Genomic DNA, 27485 nt, shown 5'->3' on the forward strand with positions numbered 1-27485 from the left:
CATCTCTTGTGGCGCTTCATCACCCTTAGCTCCTCGGTAAACCAATGGGAGAGGATGGCTCACTGCCGCAGGAGAGGCCGCAAAGGCGCAACCCGGTCCAAGGCCCCGGCAGCTGCGCTGTTCCATGCGGCCACCAGGTCCTCCATCCGGGAGCGGGTCAGGGCTACAGGAAGTGGCCCAAGCTCCGTCTGGAACCTATCTGGTTCCATCAGGTGCCTGGGGCGGAACCATCTAGGACATTCTGGTTCCGCCTCCCCGTGATGGGGGTAGCGCCTGGGAAGTCGAGCCGGAGAAGTGAGTGATCTGACCATGACAGGGGTCTAATAACTAATTCCCCTATTCCCAGATCACTCTTCCACTGGTCAGAGAGAAAAATAAGGTCCAGCATGTGGCCTCCCTCATGTGTGGGGCCCTGAATTATTTGGGTCAGGTCCATGGCTGTCATGGAAGCCATGAACTCCCGAGCCGCCTCGGATGATTCCCCTATTGACGGCAGGTTGAAATCCCCCATAACCAGTAGCTTGGGGGTCTCAACCGCCATCTCTGCGATCATCTCGAGGAGCTCTGGCAGGGCCGCTGATGTATAGCGAGGAGCCAGGTATACAATCAGCAGGCCCAACTGTCTCCCTGGGCCCCATCTCACGACAAGAGATTCACACCCGGATGTCTGTGGCACAGTGAACTCTCTCGGCTCCAGGTCTTCCCGGATAATTACCGCTACCCCACCGCCCCTACCCTGGGCCCGTGGCTGGTGGAATGCTCGATAGCCTGGTGGGCACATGTCCACGAGGGGTACACCTCCCTCGTGGCCCAACCAGGTCTCTGTTATTCCTGCGAGGTCCGGCTCCCCCTCCAAAATCAGATCATTAATGAGGGGGGCCTTGTTAACAACGGACCTCACATTGCATAACATCAGCCTCAGGCCCTGGCTCTGTAGATCCTGGCCACCTAGAGTGCGGGGGTTGGTACAAGCAACCGGGTGTAACCAACAACCACGGTCTCCCAACCAACTGCAGGTTCTTAGTCTGTCCTCACACCCACCCCTCCCCACGACCATTGGTATGACAGAGCCCTGTACTGGAATGCTATTTTCCCCCTCCTCCCCCACTCCGCTCCCTCCCCTCCCGACCACACCTGTTTGCCTGGCTCTACTTTCACTCCTGGCCTGAATCCCCTTCCCCCCTGCCCTGGAACCCCTTAAAACTGTTAAAAAAAGATTGATTAAAAACTCCCTTAATTTCCGCTTCCTCCACCTCTCTGGGCTAACAAACCCGTCATCAAGGTGGGCCCTTGAAAAGTCTGAGGGCCATACCTGTGAGATGGGGGACTCTTGCAGTAGTAGTAGGTCTGACCTTGAATGTATAGAGTTCATAAAGTTGTCATAGGGGCGAGCTCATTTTCGGGTGCTGTAGTTAAAATTTAGTCAAGAAAAACAAAAACAATATGCACAGGTACAGTATATGTGGTACCTTACTCAATAGTGCTGACTGTGAGAGGGATCTTGGAGTCTTAATGGACAATCACTTAAATATGAGTCAGCAGTGTGTAGCAACTGCCAAAAAAGACAATGCAGTTCTAGGCTGCACAAACAAAGGGACAGAATAAAGATCATGTGAAGTGTTAATACCACTTTATAATGCCTTGGTAAGGCCACACTTGGCATACTGCATCCAATTTTGGTCACAGTGATGTAAAAAGATGTTGACACTCTAGAAAGAATGCAGAGAAGAGCAACAAAGATGATTGGGGGACTCAAGTATTAAACTTACAAAAAGAAAGATTTCTGGAACCAAATATGTCTAGTCTTGTGAAAAGAAGGACTAGGGGTGACATGATAGCAGTGTTCCGATATATCAGTTGCCACAAAGAATAGGGAGTCTAGTTATTCTTCAAAGTACCTGAGAGTAGAACAAGGAGCAATGGGTAGAAACTAATCAAAGAGAGAAGCAACTTAGAAGTAAGGAGAAAATTTCTGAGAGTTAGAACAATTCATTAGTGGAACTTGCCTTCAGAAGTTATAAATGTTCCAACAGTGGAAATTTTGGATTGGATAACCATTTGTCTGAACTGGACGACTTCTGGTTCCGGCGGCTGACGGCGACAGGCAAGCTTTGCTCGCCCCGCGCTTTCCCGGTGGGCTCCCCACTCCTTGGGGGGCACAGGACGCCCTGTAGAGGCTCCTGCCGGAGGAGCGGCACACAGGGGATCCCCTGGATCAGAGGCGGCCAGGGGGGGCCCGCTTCGCTCTAGGCACTGGGGAGCATGATGGGGGACGCTCCGGCGTCTTCGCTGCGAGGCTGACGGAAGAAAAAAACAAGCAGAAGGACGCGGCTGCGGTGCGGTGAGGCGACAACTCCCTCTCATTCCCTTCACTAACTTGGAAAAATTGCCAGCAGTTTAAACTTCACTTTCGGCTTGGCTGGAGAAGCGCGGCTGGAGGGAGGGGGATTCCCCCCCCTCGGACAGGCGGCTTGAAACAATTTTGCTCTCAGCCCCAAGGGAAGGAGGAGGGGGGAGAGCCAACTAAGGATATCATGCTCCTATTAATGGCGAATTTTGAACTTAAATCTACAATGGAATGATGATCTGGAAAGTTTGGAAACTTTGAAAACTTTGTTATGCCTCTAAGCCCGAAGCTGGCAGGGCAAGATGGCACACTTCCACTGTCTTTATGAACTGTGAAACCTGACTCCACCTTGAAAACTTCAGGCTTCCAGTCTTCGTCTCCGTGCTACTCAGACAAATCTCTTGTTGATTGCTATCTTTTGGACTCCCTGGAGTGAAAAATTTAACTCTATTGCCAGGGTGATTAGAAAAATCCTCTTCTGCCTGAACCTTCTGTCTCCTGGACTCTCCTGGCTGTTCTACCTCTCTGACTGATCTCTCCCTGTACTGACTGAACTCTTTATCCTACAAACAATGTCTCCTAAAAAACCACCTCCTGGAAAGCCTGGATTTGCTGCTTTTGCCCCGACATCTGCAACGTCCAGTCCTAGTACACAATCAATTTATTTATTTACTGCGCTTCTAGACCGCCCCCTCTCCCAAAAGGGAATGATAACAGCTTTGATGCAACCTAAAACTACAGAGACTGAGTTTCAACAAATGTTTCAGCAACTCCTACAGGGAGAAGAGGAAATAAAAAAAAGAACTAAAGGAGATGAAAGAAGAAATTAAAGAGAACCAGGCCCAAATCAAAAAAAAACTCACAGAGACTGGATCTTTTGGAGGGTGGGACGGCTGAGATGAGTGAGGGGATGGAAGGGGTGCAGAAGGGGAACAAAGAGCTTGATACCCAACAGATGAAAATATAATTTGAGAGAATGTCCTTTTACCTTAGTTTTCAAAATGTGGTGGAGGCAGATGATGAAAATATAAGGGATATTATGACAAGTATTTTGGCTGAATACATCCAGAGAGAGAAACAACAGATGGGGTGGGAAATAGATTTGGTTTATAGAGTGAACTCAGCTTATGCTAGAACACATAACGTACCCAGGGAGGTACACATTAATTTCTTAGAAAAAGTACAAGAGATGAAATTCTGAGTGCACAAAGGGGGCAAGATTTGAAATACCAGGACAGGCAAATAACCATTCTGAAACAGATCCCCAAGAAAGTGAGGGAAAAAAGAAAAAGCTATTCGCAGCTAGCGAAGAGACTATACCAGAAGGGGGTGTGGTTCAGATGGCTGATGCCTGAAGGTATGCTAGTATTCTGGGAGGACACAAGAGTTAGAATTAACACACCCATAGAGGCACAGGCCTTTGTGGAAAAAAAACAAAGCTTTCTTAGAAAAACCAGATGATCCTACACTACATACACAGGACACGGGAGGAGCCGGAGCTCTGCCAGCGGGGGGAGATTGGGCGACACCGAGAAAACTCAGATCACAAAAATGAATAAGAAAATCTGCTTGACATAAGTTGACCGAAATTATTAATTGAATTTATATGCTGACTATATGTTACTATTTAGTAATGAATTTTCTATAAATGTATACTTTGAGTATGGAGGGAGGGGGGACCTACCGAACATTGCAACCACCAAAATTTGTACCTTTCCACTACCTTTTTCCATGTAAAATTTAAAAAAAAACAATAAAAGTTTGTTTAAAAAAAAAACCATTTGTCTGAACTGGTGTAAGGTTGCCTGCTTAAGCAGAAGGTTGGACTAGAAGACCTCCAAGGTCCCTTCCAACTCTGTTATTCTATTCTAATATTCATAATATACCATTAATTGTTTCTTGCCTTTCAATAACTCCCTCTGATTGTTCAGATCACGCCTCAAAATAATAATAAAACATTTGGGTTACTAGCCTATAAACTGCAGTTATTGACAATGACAAGAAAAGTCATAAAATGAGGCAAAACTCACTTAACAAATGTCTCACTTACCAACATAAATTTTGGGCTCAGTTGTGGTAGTAAGTCAAAGGCTACCTGACTTATGATCTTACTTCAGCTTTCCTTTGCTTTACAGATCTTTAGAGGTTGTAGATTACTCACAATTATTTTTTTATCACCATCGTAACTAACAATGGTCAGTTGCTTACTAAGGCAGTTGCTAAACAACACTATATCTTCATAATGTACCATTCATTGTTTCTTGCCATTCAGTAATTCCCCCTTATTGTTCAAGTGAGGTCTCAGAAGAAGGATAAAACATTTGGGAAAACAGATGCAGCCCAATAACCCAGCACTGGAAGTTAATATGGAAAAGATCTCCACAGCCACCATGTATTTCCCCTTGGTGCTTAGATAGGTTGGAAAAAAATGACAACCAGACACTACAAAAACACAAGACTTTAAGACTTGTGGAATTCAACTCGAAGAATTCCTCCTTTCGCTCTTCATCTTGATAATGTGCAGACGGGCGTGGGGAGGGAGCTGAAATCAGTTCTAAATGGTGCTGTAGATTTGTGGAGGGCAAAAAACAGACCATTGGGGAACCTGGAAGTTCAGGAATGGTGACTTTTGGTTTGTCCGTAGAGCTGATTTTCGCCCTCCAGAGCCTTCAGGATCACTGAGGTCACGTGATCTCCTTTGTTCTACTTCTTATGCCACGCACGCAATAAATTTGCAGCCAAGAGGTGAAGCTGCACTGCCATCTCATGGCGGAAATAATTTATTAGAGGAACAATTAAAGAAATTGCCTCCAAAGGTTAAATCTTCAACTCCCCCTGGTGGTGTTAGATTTTCCCTACATGGAACAAGGCAAAACCTAATGTGGCAAAATCAAATGCCAACTCCAGTACCAGCTGTAACAATACAAAGACCAATGGTGCAATTACAACCTCCTCTGGCTCAACAACCAGCTTTTCAACCTGCACAGCAAGTTGTTCAAATGCATATCCCTCAACAGGCATTTCCTGTCACTCCTTTGACTGGTGAGTCAAAATTAAAGATGTCAGGACAGAATTATAAAGCCTAGGTCAGTGAGGTTGCACTCTTGCTTCACAGAGAAAGTACCCATTGCATGGTGTTTAATCCTCCTGCCCAACCATGGACTCCTGCAATAAGACACCTAGAGACTAGGGCTTGCACAACATTATTGATGTCCATGGATACTGAATTGCAGGTTACCTTTCCACCTGATGCAACAGCCCAAAAAAATTGGGCTATTTTGGAAGATTGCTACAGGCCCATTTCAATTGAAACTTCATGTTTCCTCATGTCTGAATTCCATGATTCAAAGTTGAAACCTGGTGAACAAATTGGTGGACATTTGACCAAACTGAAAAGAATGAGAAGTGAATTGAGAGAAAGTGGCCATGTTATTGATGATATCCAAATGATCAGCATCATCATTAACTCATTGAATTATGAATGGAAAGATGCCATTGCAAAGATTAACTACATGCCCATTGCTCAACGCACTGTTAATCATGTATGCAGACTTTTAATTGAGGAGGAAGCTATCAAATTAGCTACACCACATCTGCAACGACCCCCAGCATCAAAAGCTCCAGCTAGACGTCCCTTCTGAGGAAGAGGCTATGCTCCAAGGATGCCAAGATGCTACCTCTGCAATCGTATGGGACATGACACCCGGGATTGTCCCCAACGAGTTCCAGCTCCCTTCACATACCAGCCCAGAGGAACAGACTCCAGAGGAAGAGGTAGAGGTGGAAGACAAGGTCGTTGTGGTCCAAGGCGTGATCCACAAGCTCCACTCGCAACATTGGCCATAACCAACATTCCACAACCTGATCCAAAGTACGACAGACGTCTTTTATGGACTTTAGATAGTGGAGCAGCTTTACACGTTACCTGCAGAAAGGAACTTTTCACAGAGATGGGCGAGCCAGAGCCCGAATATCGAGAACTGTACTCTTTCTCCAATCACACTTGTAAGGTCATGGGAAAAGGAACTGTTTACATTGAAGAGCTCGATACATTCATCCCTGATGTTTATTACATACCTTCAGCAACCAGTAATTTGCTTAGTCAAAGTCATTTGTCTAGAGAGTTAAAGTTCCAGGTTCACCACCTCGAGAAAGCAAGTTACATAGTTAAAGATGGAGATATTGTTACTGAAACCATGCTGATTGGTGGTGTTTATTCCTTAAAGCCAAAAGCACAGGCAAGTATGCAAACTCCAAAAAGGGACAGCACGGGCCCAGAGAGAGTTGCTTCAGAGAGAGAACCCGTTACTGTTCCAAAGGCTCCTAAAGCCAACAAACAGAGAAAAAGGAAGCAGGTTGCTCAGAGCAAGCCTGAGGTTCCTCATGAAACTGTTAATGTTGAAAATTCACTAACTGGTAAACCTTTGCATTCCAGGTGTATCCACAAGTGGCATAGAAGATTGGGGCACGCCAGTTTCCGTGTTCTTAGAAAGATGCCGGAGTTCGCAAAAGGTTTGGATCTAAAGGGGTGTAAGGTGTTTTTGGATTGTGCTGTTTGCAGGAAAGCTAAATCCAAGGAAGCTGCAATTCCCAAACACGCTACACGCCTGTCAACACACATTTTTGATTTGGTACACACTGACATAGTGGGTCCTTTCCCACCATCATTTGGTGGTAGAAAATATTTTCTAACAATTGTAGATAATCATTCTAGATATGGATTTGTATATCCTATGAGAGAGAAATCTGAGATCTTTCAGATCTTTAAAGACTTTGCAACTTTTGTTTCTACACAATACCAAGTTCGCATCGCCAGGATCCAGAGTGACCATGGTGCAGAATTCATGTCTCAGCGTTTCCAGGACTGGATGCGTAAGAATGGAATTCTTCATCAGACATCCGCTCCATATACACCGGCTCACAACGGAGTCGTGGAAAGAAGACAAGGGGTTTTACAAACCATGATGTGTTGTCTTCTAGAAGATGCCAATCTTGCTAGCATATACTGGGGTGAAGCAATCAAATATGCAAATTACATTGTCAACCGTACTTGGAGCAGTGTAATCAATCAAACTCCTTTCTACATGATGTATGGCTACAAGCCTGATCTCAAGAACCTCCACATTTTTGGTTCATACGCTATGGTGAACATTCCCTTAGCTAAAAGAAGAAAGGGAGATCCAGTAGCAAAGAGAGTGAGATTTATGGGTATTGATGATAACTCAAAATGCAGCAAATTTATTGATCCTAAACATGTGATTGTCATTTCACAATCTGCTAATTTTGAGGAAGATATTGACTGGTCCAGGATTCATTCCAATGATCCTGGAGTTTATTTTCCTAGAGATGTTGTTCCAGATGCCAAGCAGCCTGATGACCAATGTTCACAGGCAGATATTCCTTCTACTAGTTCTACACAACCTGATGTTCGGTCTTTGCAAGCCGCGGATGCTGATGCTAGCGACGAATGTGAGGATGAGGACGAAGAAGAAGAAGAATGGACTGTTGTTCCGAGACGTTCCAAGAGGGTCACAAAAGGAATCCCTCCACAATGATATTCGTGGCAACTGACAAAAAAAAACCTTGCCTTTGATTTGCAATGTTACTCTTCCTCCTGAGACATTCACACAAATCAAACAGCTTCCTGATTCAGAGCCAGACAAATGGTATGATGCAATGCAGGATGAAATGGACAGTTTAAAGAAACTTAATGTATTTACACCTGCAAAACCTCCAGCAAACAACAAAGTCATTGGCACTCGATGGGTCTACAGAATCAAGAAGAAACCGAATGGTGAGTCTTTGTACAAAACCAGACTTGTAGCTCAGGGATTCACTCAACGTTATCCTGAGGACTACACAAACACTTACTCACCAACAGTCAGAACTGAAAGTGTAAAAATTGCTTTAACCACTGCAACTATTCTTGGTTTAGAAGTTTTCCAATTTGATGTGGACACAGCTTATCTACATGCAGACCTAGATGAAGAGATCTACGTGAGAAGTCCTCCAGGATTCCGAAAGCAAGAAGGGGATACCTGGTTCCTGAACAAAAGTCTTTATGATCTGAAACAGTCAGGTTTAATGTGGTACTTATGTCTTACTGACAAACTAAATTCAAAGGGCTTTATTAAGTCCGAAACTGATGAATGCGTGTTCACAAAAAGATCTAACAATGCATATGAGATAATTCTTGTTTATGTTGATGATATTGTTTATATTGGTCCGAATAAGAAAATGAGTGAGATTTTTGCTAAAAGTTTGCAGAGATACTTCACACTGAAATCTTTAGGACACATTAGCACTTATTTAGGTGTTCAGATATAAAAAACACAGAAGGGGCTTAGTCTTTCACAAGAGGAGAAAATTGACCACATTTTGCATCATTGCAACATGAAGGATGCTAATACAACAAAGACACCCATGCAAACAGATTGTCACAACTTAACACATGAACCAAGTCCTGAGTTCGAGGACCAAACACTTTATCGTTCAGTCATTGGGTCACTGTTATACATTAGTAGTTGGACCAGACCAGACATTGCACTTAGTGTTAATCTTTTATCATGACATGTAGGTAAGGCAACACAATTTCATTGGACATGTATTAAGAAGTTATTGAAATACCTGAAACACACTAAACACATAAAGTTATTGCTAGAACCAACACATACTGATCATGCAAAGTTATGTTGTTATGCAGATTCTGATTGGGCAAGTGATAAGAAATCACGCAAAAGTTCTTCTGGTTACATGATGTTCCTGAATGGATGTCCTGTTTACTGGCAAGTGAGAAAACAGAGTTTTGTTTCATGTTCATCTCCTGAAACTGAATATGCTTGTGTTTCAGATGCTTGTAATTCTCTAACGTGGTTTGATGCTTTGATCACAGATATCTGGACATGTCCGATTCGACCAATCACCGTGATGGAAGATAATGTATCTGTGGTTTATATTTCTGAGTCACATTTCACAGGTTCTAGGTCCAGACACTTTGACATTCCTTATCAAAACACAAAGCAATTAGTTAAGCAAGGTTTTGTTAAATTGCAATATGTTTCTACACATGATCAGATTGTTGAAATGCTCAACAAACCACTTCCAGCAGCACAACACGAGTATCTGCGAAAGAAGATGTGCCTTATTTGATGATTTGATTACATCAGCCCAACTAGCAAAAGAAGGGGTGTCACTGCATTAATTGTTTGCTAGCTGAACTGAATAATTACTGCGCAGGTCATAGGCCTTATCAGCAATGATTTACTGTGCATGCTTCTTAACATGTTTCCTAATATATCAAACATTCCAGAGACTTCTTTACTTTTGATCATCTGTTCGTCTGCCAAGAAGGTGGGCGACAATTGCTCTTGCCTATAAATGTAAATAAATAAATGTAACAATTAGATAGATTTGTTTATTTCTTATTTTCATATTAAAGTTTGTTTTTAATTAGAACACGTTATCGGATTCTTACTTTCGCTTTTCTGAAGATATCCCTTTTAGGAAAGCCAATGGTCTAAAACTCATTAGCTCAGGTTGAAATATCCCCTGACAGAGGGAGAGAAGATGGTAAGATGGAAGAGGCCTCTGTAGGGCAAGCTAAGTTTAGAAGAACACCTGACGGCCATAACCAAGGGGGCCTTTTACCAGGTTCGCCTGGTACGTCAGTTGCGCCCCTTCCTGGATCGGGATTCTCTGTGCACAGTCATTCATGCCCTCGTCCTTTCTCGCCTGGACTACTGCAATACTCTCTACATGGGGCTCCCCTTGAAGAGCACCCGGAGGCTTCTTCAGCTGGTCCAGAATGGGGCCGTGCAGGTTGTCATGGGGGTACCTAAATGCTCCCATGTTACAGCCCTTTTAGGCGGCCTGCACTGGTTGCTGGTTGTTTTCCGGGTGCGATTCAAGGTATTAATTATGTCCTTTAAAGCGCTCCATGGCTTAGACCCAGGGTAACTGCGAGACCACCTATTGCTACCAGTAGCCTCCCACCGTCCAGTACGATCCCACAGAGTTGGCCTCCTCAGGGTGCCGTCGGCCAGATAGTGTCGGCTGATGACCCCCAGGGGGAGAACCTTCTCTGTGGGAGCAACTTCCCTCTGGAATGAGCTGCCCCCGAAGCTTCGCATAATCCCTGACCTCCGGTCCTTCCAACGCGTCCTAAAAAGTTGGCTTTTCCAGCAAGCCGGACTGGCCTGTTAATTTTAACTCATTTTTAAATGAATTGTTCCATAAATTCGATTTGTTATTTTGGGATATATATTTAATTTCTTTTTAACTTTTGGGATGTGTGTTTTTTAATGTTGTACGCTGCCCTGAGTCCTTTTGGAGAAGGACGGCATATAAATCCGAAAAAAATAATAATTCAAATGAAGTTACTTCACTTTGCAATAATAGCCTCTGCCTGCAAAATGTTACATTACATTACAAAATGTTGGACAGAGGCAGTAGGACCCTAAATAATAATAACTACATCACTCTGGGCATCGCTCTTGTATATAGGTATAATTAGGTATAATAATAGAACATTAAACATTCTGCTGTAGAGGGAAGTGCTAATAAAGCAAATTCTTCTAAAGGTAAATCTTTCCCTGTCAGTCATGTCTATTTCTAGGATGCAGTGCTTATCTCTGTTTCTTAGTCAAGGAAACCAGTGTTGTCTGTAGGGAATTTTCATGGCCTTATGGCCAGAATGGTTATGTGCCAAAGGAACACAAAATGCTGTTACCTTCTCACAGAACCTATTTATCTACTCACCAGGGGTGGGTTCTGGCAGGCATTACTGCTGGTTTGCTCATGTGCACCCTGTGCATGTGCTTGATGCACGCTCTGCAATTGAAATTGTTCTGTGCATGAGCAGAACTGAAAAACAAGATGGTGCTTCCACCATGGGAACTGGTTTAGGGGCATAGCAGGCCTGGGTCGCTGCTGGTTCCAGCGACCCAGGCTGCCAAACCACTATTGGTTTGGCTGAACCTGTCTGAACTGGTAGGAACCCACAACTGCTACTCATATTTGTCTCCTTTTGAACTGCTAATTGGGCAGGAAACTGGGGCAAGGAAAAGGATCTCACTCCATTGTGTGGAGCTTGGGTCTCAAACTTGGACTCTCAGCTCTTCAGCTGACAAGCCCAGCATCCTTAACCACTGAGCCAGTGGACCTTTATTTAGTATGTCTATTTTAGGTATAAATTACTGTTCAAGATATGGAACCTGAAATACAGGATACAGAATAGAAGCTCTGAGTGCAACAAGTAAAAGCATCAGGTATCTTCTTCAGAGCACGATAGATGGATCAGATTGGAGATTAAGAGAAGCATAAAATACAGCTCCTACTCTCCAAGGTATATTTTTTTCTCCCAAAGCATAAAAGAAGCAGAAATCAAAATGTTTGCAAATATTTTTTTAATTTTAAATATCATTTCAATGTTGGTTTACTGTGCTCAGATAAGTAGGGATAACTCTTAACACAGGCATTCTAGGCATATGGTGAATTTCCCAATTTACATTTCAAGGGTTTCAAGACATTTACAAAGCACATTTCAAATGCTTTATAAATGGCTTTTTCCAGTCTGAAGGAAATTAGTATAATCTCATTTATTAATTCAGAGAGATCTGTTCCCAAACAGAACGACTTGCAAACATTTACAATACACGGCTCAAAACATTCAGTTAAGAATCTTTAAATTAGATTTTGATTTTTTAAAACTTAATGATGGCCCTCATGTACAGATTTTGTGGGAAGGGAGGGAGGGAAGGCAGGGAGGATTTCTCAACATTCAAGAGTTTATTCGAAATACGGAAATCACAGACTTCATTCTATTTCAATATTTATTTTGCATTTATTTGACTCTACTTTATAACAAGTACTTATTCGATTCTGGGTGTGGCATGTCATAAAATGGAACCAGATTTCCAATCCTAAAATCAGATGGAAATTGTAGATGTAATTGCACCAATTGCAACCTGTAGATGGGAAAGGCTTACAGGTCTCCAGTTTGGCTTCTTAATGCTTTTCCATGCCTAATTAAAAGATGGCAATGAAATTCTACATCTTTCATTTTTTTCTTTGTTTTAGTTGCTGCTTGTTATTCAGTTCTGGCCTCAGTATGATGATATAACATTTTGGGAAAAAGATGCATACCAAGAGCCCCCCACTGGATGTTATAATGGAGAAGATCTCCACCGCCACCATATGTTTTCCACCTGTGGTCAGATAACTAGGAACAAAGGAGAGCCAAACACTGCAAAAAATCAACATGCTGAAAGTGATAAATTTGGCTTCATTAAAAGTGTCTGGTAATTTCCTGGCAAAGAAAGCTACAGTAAAGCTGACAAGGGCTAGGAGGCCCATAAAGCCCAAGACACAGTAGAACATGACAAAGGAGTTTTCATTACATTCCAGAATAATTTCTTCTGCCATTAAGTGCATGTTGAAATCAGGGAATGGAGGAAAAGTCAACAGCCAAACAGTACAAAGAACTACTTGAATGAAGGAGCAGAGAAAAACAATGGAAATGGTCAGCCTTTTCCCCACCCATTTCCTCATAGTAGAGTTTGGCTTGGTGGCCATGAAAGCTAAAATCACGATGGTGGTTTTGGCTAACACGCATGATACAGCTACAGTAAATATCATACCAAAAGTACTTTGTCGGAGGACACATATCACTTTATGAGGTTTGCCAATAAACAGTAAAGCACAAAGGAACGAAAGCAGAAGGGACATGAGAAGGATGTAGGTGAGATTTCGGTTGTTGGCCTTGACGATGGGAGTGTCTTGGTACTTAATGAAGATACCCAGAACCAACAATACAATAAACGAAGACACAAGAGAACAAATGGCTAAGATGGTCCCCAACGATTCTTCATATGTTAGGAAGGTTACAACTTTTGGAAGACATGAATTCTGATCCTTGTTTGGATACTCATCTTCTTGACATGAAAAACAGTCATCCATATCTAGGGGGGAAAACACGCTGGTTAGAAAGATGGCTGCAATGAAATTGAACATATCACACTGTTATCAACGTTTGGGAAAAAAAATACAAAATATTTTTTCAAGCTTTTTTTCCAGTTAGGGATGGCCCCCATTTATTAACTACATGAATAAACTCTTCAATTTCAATGATCTTGTAAACATAACAGGGAAAGATGAGAGAAAAAGGAAAGCCTATCCATGACACCCAGTGACCCAGCTGAGTTTCAGAGCAAGGGTGGGATTAGAACTTACTACCCCTTGCTTTTTAGTCTGGTGGGCCAAACCCGGGCCAAACTGGCTCTATTACTGCCGCTATTCACTTTGTTACTAGTTGCCACTTCTTCTCCCATTGCCATCATTAAAGTGTACCTCAAGCAGTTAAGCTTTTGCAGAATGTATCCAAAATATGATAATTTGAGTTTGGTCATATATGTTGAGTAAGAACTCTGGGCAGATTTGTTCAATGATTTAACAAATATTTTTCAAACCTGAAAGCTATGATCCATCGAGATGTCTTTTGCTTTGTAGAACCTGGCATTTTATCCTGTTTCTGTTTCCATTTAAGAAAAAAAATTTGAAAGGCCATCCCCTTTTTTCCAAAGAAAAGTCCTTGCATTGTGGTAAAGGAACATGGTAGTTTTATATAGTGTGAATTGTATTATTTTTATTGTCAATCACAATAATTGAATTGAATTTAGTAATTCAATTTTGAAATGTGAAATAGATCTGTGCAAAGCATAGGATTTGATCTCCCAAAGTCTCTTTGGGTGTGCAGAAGCACAAATCTATCTCTTCTCTGCAGCATCTTAAAGGTCTGTGTTTTCCTGGGATGATATGAAAGCTTGTAAGTTTGCAGGTCGGTGTCATATTGGTGCTCATGTGCATTATGAAGCTGTTGTTTGAGGGGGTTTTGTGTGTGTGTGCAGCTCTGTGCAGATATTTGAATTTCAAATATCTCAGCATCCCATGTTTGCCATTACGTGAGCCACCCAGAAAGAAAAAAAGTAGATATCTTTTCACAATGAAAGAAAACACTGTTGAAATTTATAGTCATAACAGATCATATGCTTATTCTGCAGTTATCAATTGTAGAATAGAATAGAACAGAATAGAATAAAAGCGTTGGAAGGGAACTTGGAAGTTCTCTAGTCCAAACCCATGTTTAGGCTTTGGAGAATAACCTGACTCCCTCTTCTTTGTGGCAAGAAAATTTGGCTACAGAAAATTGAATATCTAGAAACCAGTGACGTGCGGTGAGGTTTATGGCTGGTGAGGCTGGTGACGTCATCAGGAAGGCGGGGAATGGGACCACGTGTGCTGGAGGCTGAGGCTGCCTCATCCACCAGCACATGTGATCCAATTCCCCACCTTCCTGAGCGCGCTCCAAAGGCTCGCACTCTGCGATCCCCAACAGCAGCTGCTTTTCAGTGCTTTTCTGTGCCTCTGGCGTTTAGGACATCCAGCTAAATGCCAGACGCACAGAAAAGCACTGAAAAGTACTTTGCCTCCAAGCCACTTCGTCTTGATGACATCGCCGACATCGCTGCTGGGCGCGGCCGGACGGAGGTAACCAGAGTGGCGCCTAGTGGTCCGGGCGGACGAAAGAGCGAGCGAGCGAGTGATGGAGGATCAGGCAGCCTGATCCTTGGTTGCTCGTCTGCCAGACTGCCTCGGGGCCACTCTGGCTACCTCCCTCCATCCGCGCATGGCAGATGTGGTGATGTCATCAAGCCCCTGCCACTTCTGGATGTCTATTGCAGTCGCGAGGAGTGCGTAAAGTACAGCGGAGGCAGGAAGGTTATTGGCACTTCCGAGAACCCTCCTGCCTCCGCCAGTTGCCCAGCTGGCTCTGCCCCCCACGCGCTCCTCCTCCTCCCTCATCTTCCTCTTATATATATGATACTCCCTCGTGAATATTATTATTATATATTATTATTTCATGATGGGAGGTGAGGCTCTGCCTCCCCTGCCTCCCCTGACCGCACGTCCCTGCTAGAAACATATGCACCACTCATTTATCACAACTCACCTATAAGATTGGAAATCTTTCCTTCAGGACAGTGAAGACAATCATAGCAACAAAATGGCTTCCCTTCTATTTTGATCTTAGCATAACCCAAAGAGCAATAATTATTACACAGAGAAAGTGGCCGGACCTATACATAAAGAAAATGAAAAAAAGAAAAAGTTTTTTTTAATTGATTGTGGACAAATAATTATTGTCTACTAAGCTTCACAATGGATTATGTTAGGTGAGAAGTGTTGTGAGTGATGTCAATGAAAAGAGGCAAGTGGAGGAAAATAGTATGGGATTTAGAGAGCAACCACTCAGATTCTTTGCTGTCTATTTTAAATGAAACTAAGATAAAAAATCATTGAGTTAAATTCATCTTATGCTTATGCAAGAATATTTCCATGTAGGATTTTTGGCACCCAGATAGAGGTTGCTTTCCTCTGTTGTCTTGGTGGAAGTTATTTTTTAAGCTTCTGTGGTGTCCTTGGTACGCTCTGAGCTTGGTGGTTTTCTCACAGATGTTTCATGATCAAAGTACATACCATCATCAGTTTATTTAACTTCTCGGAGTCTTTAGATTTTCTAGAATTCTGGTAACTAAATACTAAGCCAAACCTGGCTTTTCTCCCCATGAACCAATGTCTGTTAGATGCTGACCTTTTCTGTGATTTAAGGCAATATATGATTGCATAATTCATTATATACTTTAAACCAGTGGTGAAATCTAAAACAAAATTCCAATTGGTTCTGTGAGCGTGGGTTGATGGGGGTCATGTGACTTGGTGAGCATGATATGTAGTCATGTGACTGGGGGGGGGGTCAAAAGACAGAAACTTACTTTAACAATATTTTGCTGGAGCACGGGGTTGGACTAGAGGACTCCCAGGTCCCTTCCAACCCTGGATTGCTGTGCTGTTTCAAAGTATCCTCTGAAGCTGCGTCTAGTGCCAGGTTTGTGGTTCCTCCCTCCCTCCCTCCTTCTTTCTCCCTTCCTTCCATCCTTCCTTCCTTCCTTCCTTCCTTCCTTCCTTCCTTCCTTCCTTCCTTCTTTCTTTCTTTCTTTCTTTCTTTCTTTCTTTCTTTCTTTCTTTCTTTCTTTCTTTCTTTCTCCCTTCGCTCCCTTTTTTCTTCCCTCCATCCTTCTTTCTTTCCTTCTTTGTTTCTTTGTTTCTATCTATCTATCTATCTATCTATCTATCTATCTATCTTTCTTTCTATCTATCTTTCTTTTGCACCCCCCCCCCCATTTTTGGCCTAGCAGGGAAGCCTCCTGGGAACAAATATGGACCCCCAATGCTAAAAAAAAGTTTAAAAACTTCCTACCATCACACAACACAGCTGATCATCTGGAATTTTTTTTTTTAGTTTGTTCAGGCGAACCATCCCAAACTGGTAGCATTTCATTCCTGCTTTAAACATTATCGGAGAAAAGCAGGTAGTTGTAAAAGGTATTATTTATCCTGATTTTTGGATCTATATTGGTTATAATGTATGGCATTCATGCAGGGTATCTGAGGCATCCTCTTGCCACAATGGGAGCTCCCCGTCCAATTTGCTCCAACAGAAAAGGCCTGCTCTGGATCTTTCTTTTGTGAAGGAATTCCAGTTGGTTGGGGTCAAGCAGAAAAGCCTTTTCCCCTGTGATCCATAAACTATGGAACACTCTCTGCAGAGGTGAGATGCATGCTTACTTTCTTGACAACTTCTGGGAGAGCATTGAAATGTTTTTTTCAGTTGGCTTGGAACCCTCCAATGGAAGTAATTGATTGTGGACGAAGAAGGAAGAGGAGGGGAAGGAGGAGGAGGAAACTTTACCTCATTGCCATCTTGGTTTTAGTTTTATATAAATTTTCTTAATTATAATTCTTTTCTATGTTTACGTTTTTATTGCTGGAAAGCTGCCCAGTCACCATAGTACTGAGATGGACAGAATGAATGAATGAATGAAAAAAAAAGAAAGAAAGAAGTAAAGAAAAACAAATTCATTTTTCAATGTGACTGTGTTCACATGGTCATGTTATTATGTCACTTCTGATTTTATTTAACTTAAAGGGAATATTGCCAACTAAGCAGGGGTGAAATCCTCCTAGTTCGGCCGAACAGGTAGGGACGATTGTCCCTGGTTCTGTGAACTGGTAGTAAAAAAAAGCTTCTGAGGATTGGGCAGCTCAGCTGTGAGTCACACAATCATCAGAAGCTCCCCCCCCCCTGCTTTTTAAAGAATCTTTTTTCTGCCTATTCGCCTGAACTGGCAGGAAATAAAATGCTTTAAAATGTAAAAAAAAAATGTTGGCCATGCCCACCCAGTCACATGATCCCCACCTCACCCTACCCAGCCACACCTTAGATTTCACCACTGCAACTAAGCCTCCCTACCTATAACCTTTGTTTCCCTAGCTCATCTCTTAATACTTGAGGCAGAAGGCAGGAAAAATCACCAGCAGTATCTCACAGCTCACATTTATTCAATTAAAAACAAGTAACATGGCCCAGACACAAATTCTGGTCCTACCTGGTTAAACCTGCTTGGCCAAATAATGGCTTCCTCGCGGATCACTAATATGTCCTCTTGAGAAGTCACAGATCCTATTCCACCAATTTTGACTTTCACGAAGGACTTGTTTGGGAATGTCACCCAATTGATGACATCAAATCCAGTCTCCAGTTCTCCATTTTGGTTGAAAGATATTGTTTCTCCTGCAGTATTATTGAATGAGATCCTTCTTACAATTTCATTGAGCTACAAAAAAACAAAATAATGCATTCATAGAAGAAAGCCAAAATAGAAAACAAAGAGAAGAACTAAACATTCCCTCAGGTTCTACAAAATGGTGAAGACTTCACTCCACTTCAGGAATATGAGGGGGGGAAAACTTTTTCATATGTAGCTCCACCTCTTAAGACACTTTTTACCAAAATTTTAAAGACTAGTGGTGGGTTTCAAATTTTTTTAGAATCTCTTCTGTGGGTGTGGCCTGTTTTGTGGAAGTAGCTTGGCGGGCATGGCTTACCTAATTTTTCTATATGGCTCAAGGCATATAATTGATTGTGATGAGGGTAACAATGATGATAATGCAATCATAAATTAGGAAATATACTTTTGAATAATTAAAGTCAGTTTTGAAAAATATTCCAAAACCCATTGAAAAAACAGAAAAGGAAATATTAGAAAATATCAGGCGGTTTTCTGCATTGCATTACTGGAATAGTGTTTCCGGTGTGTCTGAGATATATTAACATAAGTAGAGATAATTTCTGGAAAGAAAATCTGGTTGTTGTTTTTTCCTCATCTCTCTCCCTTTATAAAAACCTTAAATAAGATTTTTAGAGGATGAGAAATACACCATGTCCAAAACCAAAACAAAAATGGAAGTTGGAAATAAAAGAAGGAGATTAAAGAAGAGTACAAACTATGCTACGATAGAGATATAAACAATGTGATAATTGTTAGTGTTATGAGGATAGGGGTTATTAAGCTTAATGTTATTATTACATTTTTATTAGAAGATATGTTAAGAGGAAAAAATGAACAGGTTCACTTTGTTCAACTATTTAATTTACTATAATTTTAGGATAACAGAATTAATATCAATGTAAATGATGTAAATACTGATAGTTATTGCACAGATATTTCTACCAAGATGACACACTGTTGAAGGGAAGATGGAAAGTTCATATTAAAAAAGCAAAATTATATCGAAGTAAACATTTAATTTAGCTGTTGGATGACATGGGAAAAACCTACATACTTGACATTTGTCAGAGCCTTTGAGAAATTACCTTCCATGGGTGAAGTTTGAGAAATTCAATAAGTCTTACTTGGCCTATTTTTGCTCTGTGTTTGAAGGAAGTTAAATGAGCAACATGGATTGCCTGGGCCAAAATATAGATTGCATTGTAAATGCTGTAACTGTGACCAGTCATGTCCATTTCGAAAACAGATGCTGGGAGGATCTCTAGCTTCTCCTCACCAGTGCAGATTGGTTGACTGTCCATCAAAGAGTTGTGTTTCTCATCCATCATGGAGCCTGAGAACACGCACCCAAATGCCTCCTTCCAGAAAACTCTAATAAAGCCATCTTCTTGGTTGAAATTTGGTTTTATCATCTGAAGAAATTCCCGAAACCCTCGGACTTCCCTTGAATGAACTGCAAAGGAAAGAGCACCATGGAGAAAATCTAGGTCTTCCCACCTCTGAAAGGGAAGAGATGTGAAATCCATCTGGGCTACCATAATCCAGATTTTAGCATTTTCTTGTAATGATATCTCTTCAAATGTTGACATACTAGGAAACATTCTCAAAATTATCATTATAAAAATTTCACCTTGAATTAACACTGAATTGACTGTGCTGTCCATGACCACGCTGTACATTTTCATCCCGTCTTTCACCATATTGAAAATGTCAGCGGAGAAAGAAACGATAGGAAATCTTTCAATGAAGTCAAAGCAGATTCCATTCTGGGCAAACATGGGAAGCACATTTTGTACAAACTTCTCCCCATTCTCATTATTCACAGTTAAGGCCCCAATCCATGTCCACATAAAATGCTGCAGTAGCAGAAGAATTCCCGTATATTGATGGTCCATATTTGGAAACATTTGGTGATAGAAACCAGCCTGTTTGTCTTCATCTGTCATCGGAGCAGAGCCATATGTCAACTATGGAAAATGCAGAAGGATTCAGAAAGGAGACAATAAGCTTTGATATATTTTTATTAAGGTGTACTGATGTACTTTTCTAACTGGTAGTGCACAAGTAAAAGTTTAGATCCATGTCATAGTCCCAGTTTTAGATTTGACAGCAGTATTCCTTCAAAGTCCTCTATCATAAGAGTTTAATGATATTTTCACACAATGTATCAAGCTGTGTTAGTATTAAAATTGCTTACATTTCTTTGTCTCTTCCTATGTTTTATAAGGGATGTGGTGGCTCAGTGGGTAAGACGCTGAACTTGTCGATCAGAAAGGTCGGCAGGTCGGCGGTTTGAATCCCTAGCGCTGTGTAATGGAGTGAGCTCCCATTACTTGTCCCTGCTTCTGCCAACCTAGCAGTTCAAAAGCACGTAAAATGCTTTTGAAACATAGGGACCTCTTTGGTGGGAAGGTAACAGCATTCTGTGCGCCTTCAGCATTTAGTCATGCCAGCCAAATGGCCATAGAGATGTCTTCAGGCAGTGCTGGCTCTTTGGCTTTGAAATGGAGATGAGCACCGGCCCCTTGAGTCAGGAACGACTAGCACATATGTGCAAGGGGAACCTTTACGTTTTTATGATTTATAATTTCAGACATTTTGTGAACTCAAAGAAGGGCATATTTTAGTTCATAAATAAGCTCTGTGAATGGGACCAGTAACATTTGTTGTAGCAGCAACTTTTGAGGTCCTGTTAAGGAGCATGAGATTCTCAAACCATACATTATTATTATTGGGCCATGGTGCAACAATGGTTAGAGTGCAGTACTGCATGCTACTTCTGCTGACTGCTAACTGCCTGCAAATTGGCAGTTCAAATTTCACCAGGCTCAAGGTTGACTCAGCCTTCCATCCATCCGAGGTAGGTAAAATGACCACCTAAATTGTTGTTGCTGACTCTGTAAACCTCTTAGAGAGGGCTGTAAAGCACTGTAAAGAAGTATATAAGTCTATGTACTATTGCTATTATTACCCACTCAATTGAAGAAGGAACAGTTACTAATAAGTGCATTTCATAGATTTCAAACAAGGTTGAAATAAAAATGTGTTCCATGGTCTCACTCAGTTACTTGCTTCATCCCAGGGAAAATGTTTTATCTCAAAGGAATGTTATATTTAACCAGATTTTATATGTACTCCACATACATGGTTACCTGAGGAAACTTGTAAATGTGCAGAATGATGGCCATATGAAGACATGCATCAGTGTCAGGTCCTCCAATTATTGCTACTGGATAGTTCTGGATGTCACAGTTGTAATTAGGGATTAATCTGTCTTTAGATGAAAGGAGCTCCATTGAGGCATGGTACATCCATTTTGAAGTGAACTGGCTATTATAGATTTTCAAGCCCAGTGTAGCATTGGGTAAAATATGTTGATTAGTATTGATCTCCTTAACAGCAAATACTAAAGCCAGGATATGTTGGTAAACCTGAGTCATGATTCTGAAGAGAGAGGTACGTGAACTGCTACAATACATTTAACACAGAATATAGTAACTATTTCAGCCTTTCTTTCAAGTATAATGTGTGGTGTTGGTCTACACTCTCTCTACAGTCTGTCTGTCTGTCTGTCTGTCTGTCTGTCTGTCTGTCTGTCTGTCTATCTATCTATCTATCTATCTATCTATCTATCTATCTATCTATCTATCTATCTATCATATATATATATATATATATATATATATATATATATATATATATATATATATATATATATATATATATATATATATATATATATATATATATATATAATCTATCTATCCATCCATCCATCCATCCATCCATCCATCCATCTATCTATCTATCTATCTATCTATCTATCTATCTATCTATCATCTATCTATCATCTATCTAACTATCATCTATCTATCTATCTATCTATCTATCTATCTATCTATCTATCTATCTATCTATCTATCTATCTATCTATCTATCTATCTATCTATCATCTATCATAGGTCCGATTCACATCCCTTATTTAAACTAGTCAGAAACTAAACTAATCAAAGCAATTTATCACAAAAAATTGGTAGAAGTCATATGAATCAGGTCCCCCCCCCCATCCTTGCTTGGTATTGTACTTTTTCCCCCCTATGACTATATTAGGAAGGGCTTAGTATGTCAGTGAGGGAGGGACTCCTCCGGGTGCCGTCCACCAAGCAGTGTCAACGGACGGCGCCCAGGAGTAGAGCCTTCTCTGTGATGGGCCCAACCCTCTGGAATGACCTCCCCCCCGATATCAGAACTACTACCGACCTCCGCTCCTTCCGACAGAAACTTAAGACCCACCTGTTCCAATTAGCTGGCTTAGCTGATTTATAGTCCCACTTTCAACCTCCTGGCAAACATCTTATTTTGGGGTAGTTTTTAAGGGTATTTTTTATTTTTTATTCGAATCTTAATCTATTATTGTACAGTGCATATCCTACCTCCTCCGTCTATTTATCTATGTATATCTATATTTTTGTATTCACATTGTTTTTAATATGACTATATACAGCCCCGAGTCCTGTTTAGGAAACGGTGCGGTCTATAAATTAAAGTATTATTATTATTGTTATTATTAGTGGTGCCTTGACTATTGACCTGGGAGTTTACAATAAGTAGCAAGCTGTGAAGCATGTTTTATGGTTTTTGCTAATGAGATCAGTAGTGAAGTTCTTTGACATGCCATCTTTCTTCAATTCCATCTTTTCTCTGGAAAGGTTTACATGGCAAGACTAAGATACTGCTCCATGCTATATTATATTATGATGTTCATCAAAAGATGTTAGTATCAATGGAGCTGGAAGAGGCCTTAGAGGTCTTCTAGCTGAACCCAGATGCTCAAACAGGAGACCCTATACCTCTTCAGATAGGTGATTGTCCAATCTTTTCTTAAAAACCTCTAGAGGTGAAGCACTTACAACTTCTGAAGGCAAGCTGTTCCATTGGTTAATTGTTCTCACTGTTAGAAAGTTTCCCCTTAATCCCAGGTTGATTCTCTCCTTGGTTTAGTTTCCATCCATTTTTTTCTGGAGCTCCTCATCACCTTAGTTGCTCTTCTTTGTATTTTTTCCAAAGTCTCAACATCTTTTTTTGTGATGTGATAACTAAAACTGAACAATGCTAGGGAGGGGAGCTTGGTTCCCATCTCCCTTAATACAGGTGTTGTGTTATACAGAGGGAGCACCATTTGAATATTTATGGTTGTACAATAATATAATTAAATTAACTATATAGTACAGTATCTCCAAAGAAAAGACATGGTTTCCACAAGCCAAGTCTAAAAGTGCTGTCATTTTTGGAAAGCAGGGAGACAGTTGGACAAAAATAAATATCCATTCACTAAAATTCTTTCATTAGCATTTGGTTGACACCAGATTAATGGTGATTTAAGGTAAATGCAACAAATATGTAGAAAGTGTAAATAGAGAGTAGAAAGTGTAAATACCATAAACTCTTTATGCATAGGTAAAGGCTTTACATATATGAATCTATTGCACGAATAACCAGCAATTGTTTTTGCTCTACAGTTGCCTGAAGACCAAATGACACACTCAATATCTTGGCATCTATAAACATTCAAATAATGCTCTTAATAATCATTCAAATTCAGTCTACTTTACACATATCTCTCTTGTCATCTTTGTCTCTCTCTCTCTCTCTCTGTCTGTCTGTCTGTCTGTCTGTATGTATGTCTCTCTCTGTGAATACTTACATACTATCCTCAAAGAGATCACTAGAAGGAGATGTCTTGAAGTCCATCATCATTTGAAACATGTAGAGCTGAGAAATGATCCCAGCAATGTTGATGTTCCCTGGCAGATATTGCTTGTGAAGGATAGGCAGAGGATCTGTGATGCTGCATTTACTATGAGTAATTTTACACATTACTTGCAACCAAAGCATTGATAGGAATGCTATGGGCACACCATATAGAAGGAACCAATTCATTCTGGGACTTGAATCTCTTATCTCTACATTTTCTTGTCCTTCCAGATTCTTAGATAAAGACCTAAACTCCAAAGACCTATTTGGAGTTCATCCTTGTGGGTTTATGTGAAAAGGATGGAAAGTTCATACTTTAAGATAAAAACTACAGGTTAATTTTAATTGCAAATGGAAATCTTACAAAGGCTATTGACAGTCCACAATCCACTTGAAGTGTGTCTCTTGACAATCATGATCATGTTATTATTGTCATTATATTTGTTATTATTGCATTTGAGATAATCACCAATTTAGACTAGCATGTCCCATGGTTGGAAACTAATCAAAGAGAGAAGCAACCTGGAATTAAGGAGAAACTTCCCAACAGTGATGACAGTTAACCAGTGGAACAGCTTGTCTTCAGAAATCATGGGTGTTCCATCACTGCAAGTTTTTTATGAAGAGGCTAGACGGTCACTTATCTGAAATGGTATAGGTTCTTCTGCTTGAGCAGGAAGCTGGACTAGGTGACAAGTAATCAGTGGAACAACTTGCCTCCAGAAGTTGTAAATACTCCAACACTGAGAGTTTTTAAGAAGAGCTTAGATAACCATTTGTCTATAGTCGTATAGGGTTTCCTGCCTAAGCAGGAGGTTGGACTAGAAGAACTCCAATGTCCCTTACAATTCTTTATTCTAAGTCCTCCAAAGTGCCTCCCAGCTCTGTTCTGTTCGGTTCTGTTCTGTTCTACCCTACCCTACCCCACCCTACCCTACTGTGCTCTTCTTTACTCTACTCTATTCTACTCCACTCTACTCTATTCTCTATGCTGCCCTATCCTGTCCTATTCACAGATAGGAAAATGTTGTTTGTCATCTCTCAGAAGCAGTTATCTGTGGTTGATACCAAGCAATAAAGGGATTTATAAAGAATTGGAGTAAGTTTTATAACATCAAAAGTGTTAACTAGATGTAGATCAGCTGGCTAGCAGTGTTCAGAGGATGTCAGATCATGTGGGCTTTCTTCCTCCAATCTGATCTTGCATCTGAACAGATTTGGTGCTGGAAGCTTGGACTTCCACGCAAAACATTGCTATCTTTTCCAATCAGAGTGCTGTCTACCCTGTTTCACTGAAAATAAGACCTCCCTGGATAATAAGTCCAATTGGGCTTATAGCACATGCACTAAAATAAGCCCTTCCTTGAAAGGAAGCCCTTCCTGAGCTGACCATGCTCATCGCCTCCTGCACCTCAAAAATAATAAGACCTCCCTGAAAGTAAGGCCAAGGGTTTATTTTTGGGGGGTCAAAAGAAAACAAGACCCTGTCTTATTTTCAGGAAAATGTGGTATTTATTTACCTGCATTTTACATTGTTTTGAAATGCTACGTGAGCAAGAAGTAGAGGTAAATGATAGGAGTTTGCTCCACCTTCTGGTACTAGTTCACCCCTGTGGTTTGCCCTAGATAACACACATGCATGAACAAAGTGAACTGACAAATCTTAGACTGCAAGAACTAACCAATTTCGTTGTATTTAAGTACAATGACAGTAACAATTATACTTATACTGGTGAAAAGCATTGAAGCTTTCCCTGGCTGTATATTCTTTTAAAAAAACTCTTCACTTGCTTTCTTTTTTCTTTTTTTAATTCTATTTTCTATGTTACTTCATTTTCTTGACTGAAAATCTTTTCAAGAATGTCATAAAAATGGTAATGTCAATTAATGAAAATAGAATACTAAAACAAATAGATGAAATAAAGTACACCCATAACAAAGGAAACATGTATCAGTAAAGAAGAGGCAATAATCGTTGAGGGCCAACGTAACATAAGGCCTTGGAAAACTATGTTTTTAAAGATTTGTGGAATAGCATCAGGATGGGATCCTTATACACATTCCAAAAAATGGTCATGTTTAAACCAAGGAAACCAGAATCAAACCCATTCTGATGGATCTTAATAGATAGGGAGAAACTACTACAGATGACCACTTCCTCAAGTAGCCAGACTCTATAAATTTGACGAATTTATAGGCAAAATCAGCATGTTGAATTGCACTTGGAAACCAAGTTTTTAAAGCCCTGAGACATGTGAGCATAATGTAGGAGACCCATCACTGTCTTCACTGCTTATTCTGAGCCAGTTCCAAACATTGAGTGGTCTTCAGTGAATATATCACTACAGGTAGTCCTCATTTAGTGACCATAGTTAGGACCAATAATTTGACTGGTCACTGTACAAAGCAATTGTGTTTGGAAGAGTTAGTGATCAAAAGAAACCAGGCCATCAAGGAAAATGATTTCTGGACAATATCAAAGCTGACACCAGCCAGAGCACAGAAAATAAAGAAATGGTACAAAATGGGAAGATGTGGAGAGACCCACAGAATCACCAGGAGTCGCATTCAATGTAATGGATAACATCATCATCCATTTGGTTGTTAAGTGCAGCAGTTGCTAATTGAAACCATGACTATTAAAGGTAGTCCTCGAATTACAACAGTTTGTTTAGTGACCATTCAAAATTACAACAGCATTGAAAAATGTGGCATGACCTTTTTTCACAGTTACCATCTTTGTAGAATCCTTATGAACATGTGATCAAAATTCAGATGCTTGGCAACTAGCATATTTATGACCATCACTGTGCCCCAAGGTCATGTGATCACCTTTTGTGACCTTCTGACAAGCAAAGACAGTGGGGAAGCCAGATTCACTTAACAACCTGGTTACTAACCTATCAAGTACAGTGATTCACTTAAAAACTAAGGCAACTAAAGTCATAAAATGGGGCAAAACTCACTTAACAAATGTCTCGCTTACCAACAGAAATTTTGGGATCAGTTGTGATAGTAAGTAAAGGACTATCTGTACTTATGATCTTACTTCAGCTTTTCTTTGATTTTGCTTTGCTTTGGTTGTAGTTGATTCACAATTTTGTTTATCACCATCCTAAGTCAGTTGCTGACTAAGGCAGTTGCTAAACAACAACTACATCCATAATGGAACTGCATTTACATGGAGGGAGGTATGCAGTTGGGTATCCCAGAACTCTGTTTTAGGCCCAGTACTCTTCAACATATTCATCAATGATTTTCAAACAGGGATAAATGGGGAACTCATCGAATTTGCAGATGACACCAAGCTAGCAGGAATAGCCAACACTCCAGAAGTTTAAGATTCAGAACGATCTTGACAGACTTGAACATTGGGCACTATCTAACAAAATGAAATTCAATCTTGGAAAAAAGTAAGTTTCTACATTTAGTCAAGAAAAACAAAAACAAAATGCACAGGTACAGTATATGTGGTACCTTGCTCAATAGTGGTGACTGTGAGAGGGATCTTGGAGTCTTAATGGACAATCACTTAAATATGAGTCAGCAGTGTGTAGCAACTGCCAAAAAGCCAATGCAGTTCTAGGCTGCACAAACAAAGGGACAGAATAAAGATCATGTGAAGTGTTAATACCACTTTATAATGCCTTGGTAAGGCCACACTTGACATACTGCAAACAATTTTGGTCACAATGATG

At 40.8% G+C, this 27485-nt stretch overlaps 1 protein-coding gene across 1 annotated transcript; it reads right to left on the reverse strand.

Moving 5' to 3' along the window:
- Nucleotides 1–12403: 12403 nt before the first annotated feature.
- Nucleotides 12404–13303, reverse strand: LOC309401285 (vomeronasal type-2 receptor 26-like; the record flags this gene model as incomplete). The annotated part of the gene is made up of 1 exon (XM_081970353.1): nucleotides 12404–13303. One exon carries the CDS (start codon nucleotides 13301–13303, stop codon nucleotides 12404–12406), a length of 900 nt encoding a protein of 299 aa, XP_081826479.1.
- Between the last annotated feature and the right edge of the window lie 14182 nt (nucleotides 13304–27485).

The sequence above is a fragment of the Natrix helvetica genome (assembly GCF_964273705.1).
Source record: "Natrix helvetica genome assembly, chromosome: Z".
NCBI lineage: Eukaryota > Metazoa > Chordata > Lepidosauria > Squamata > Natricidae > Natrix > Natrix helvetica.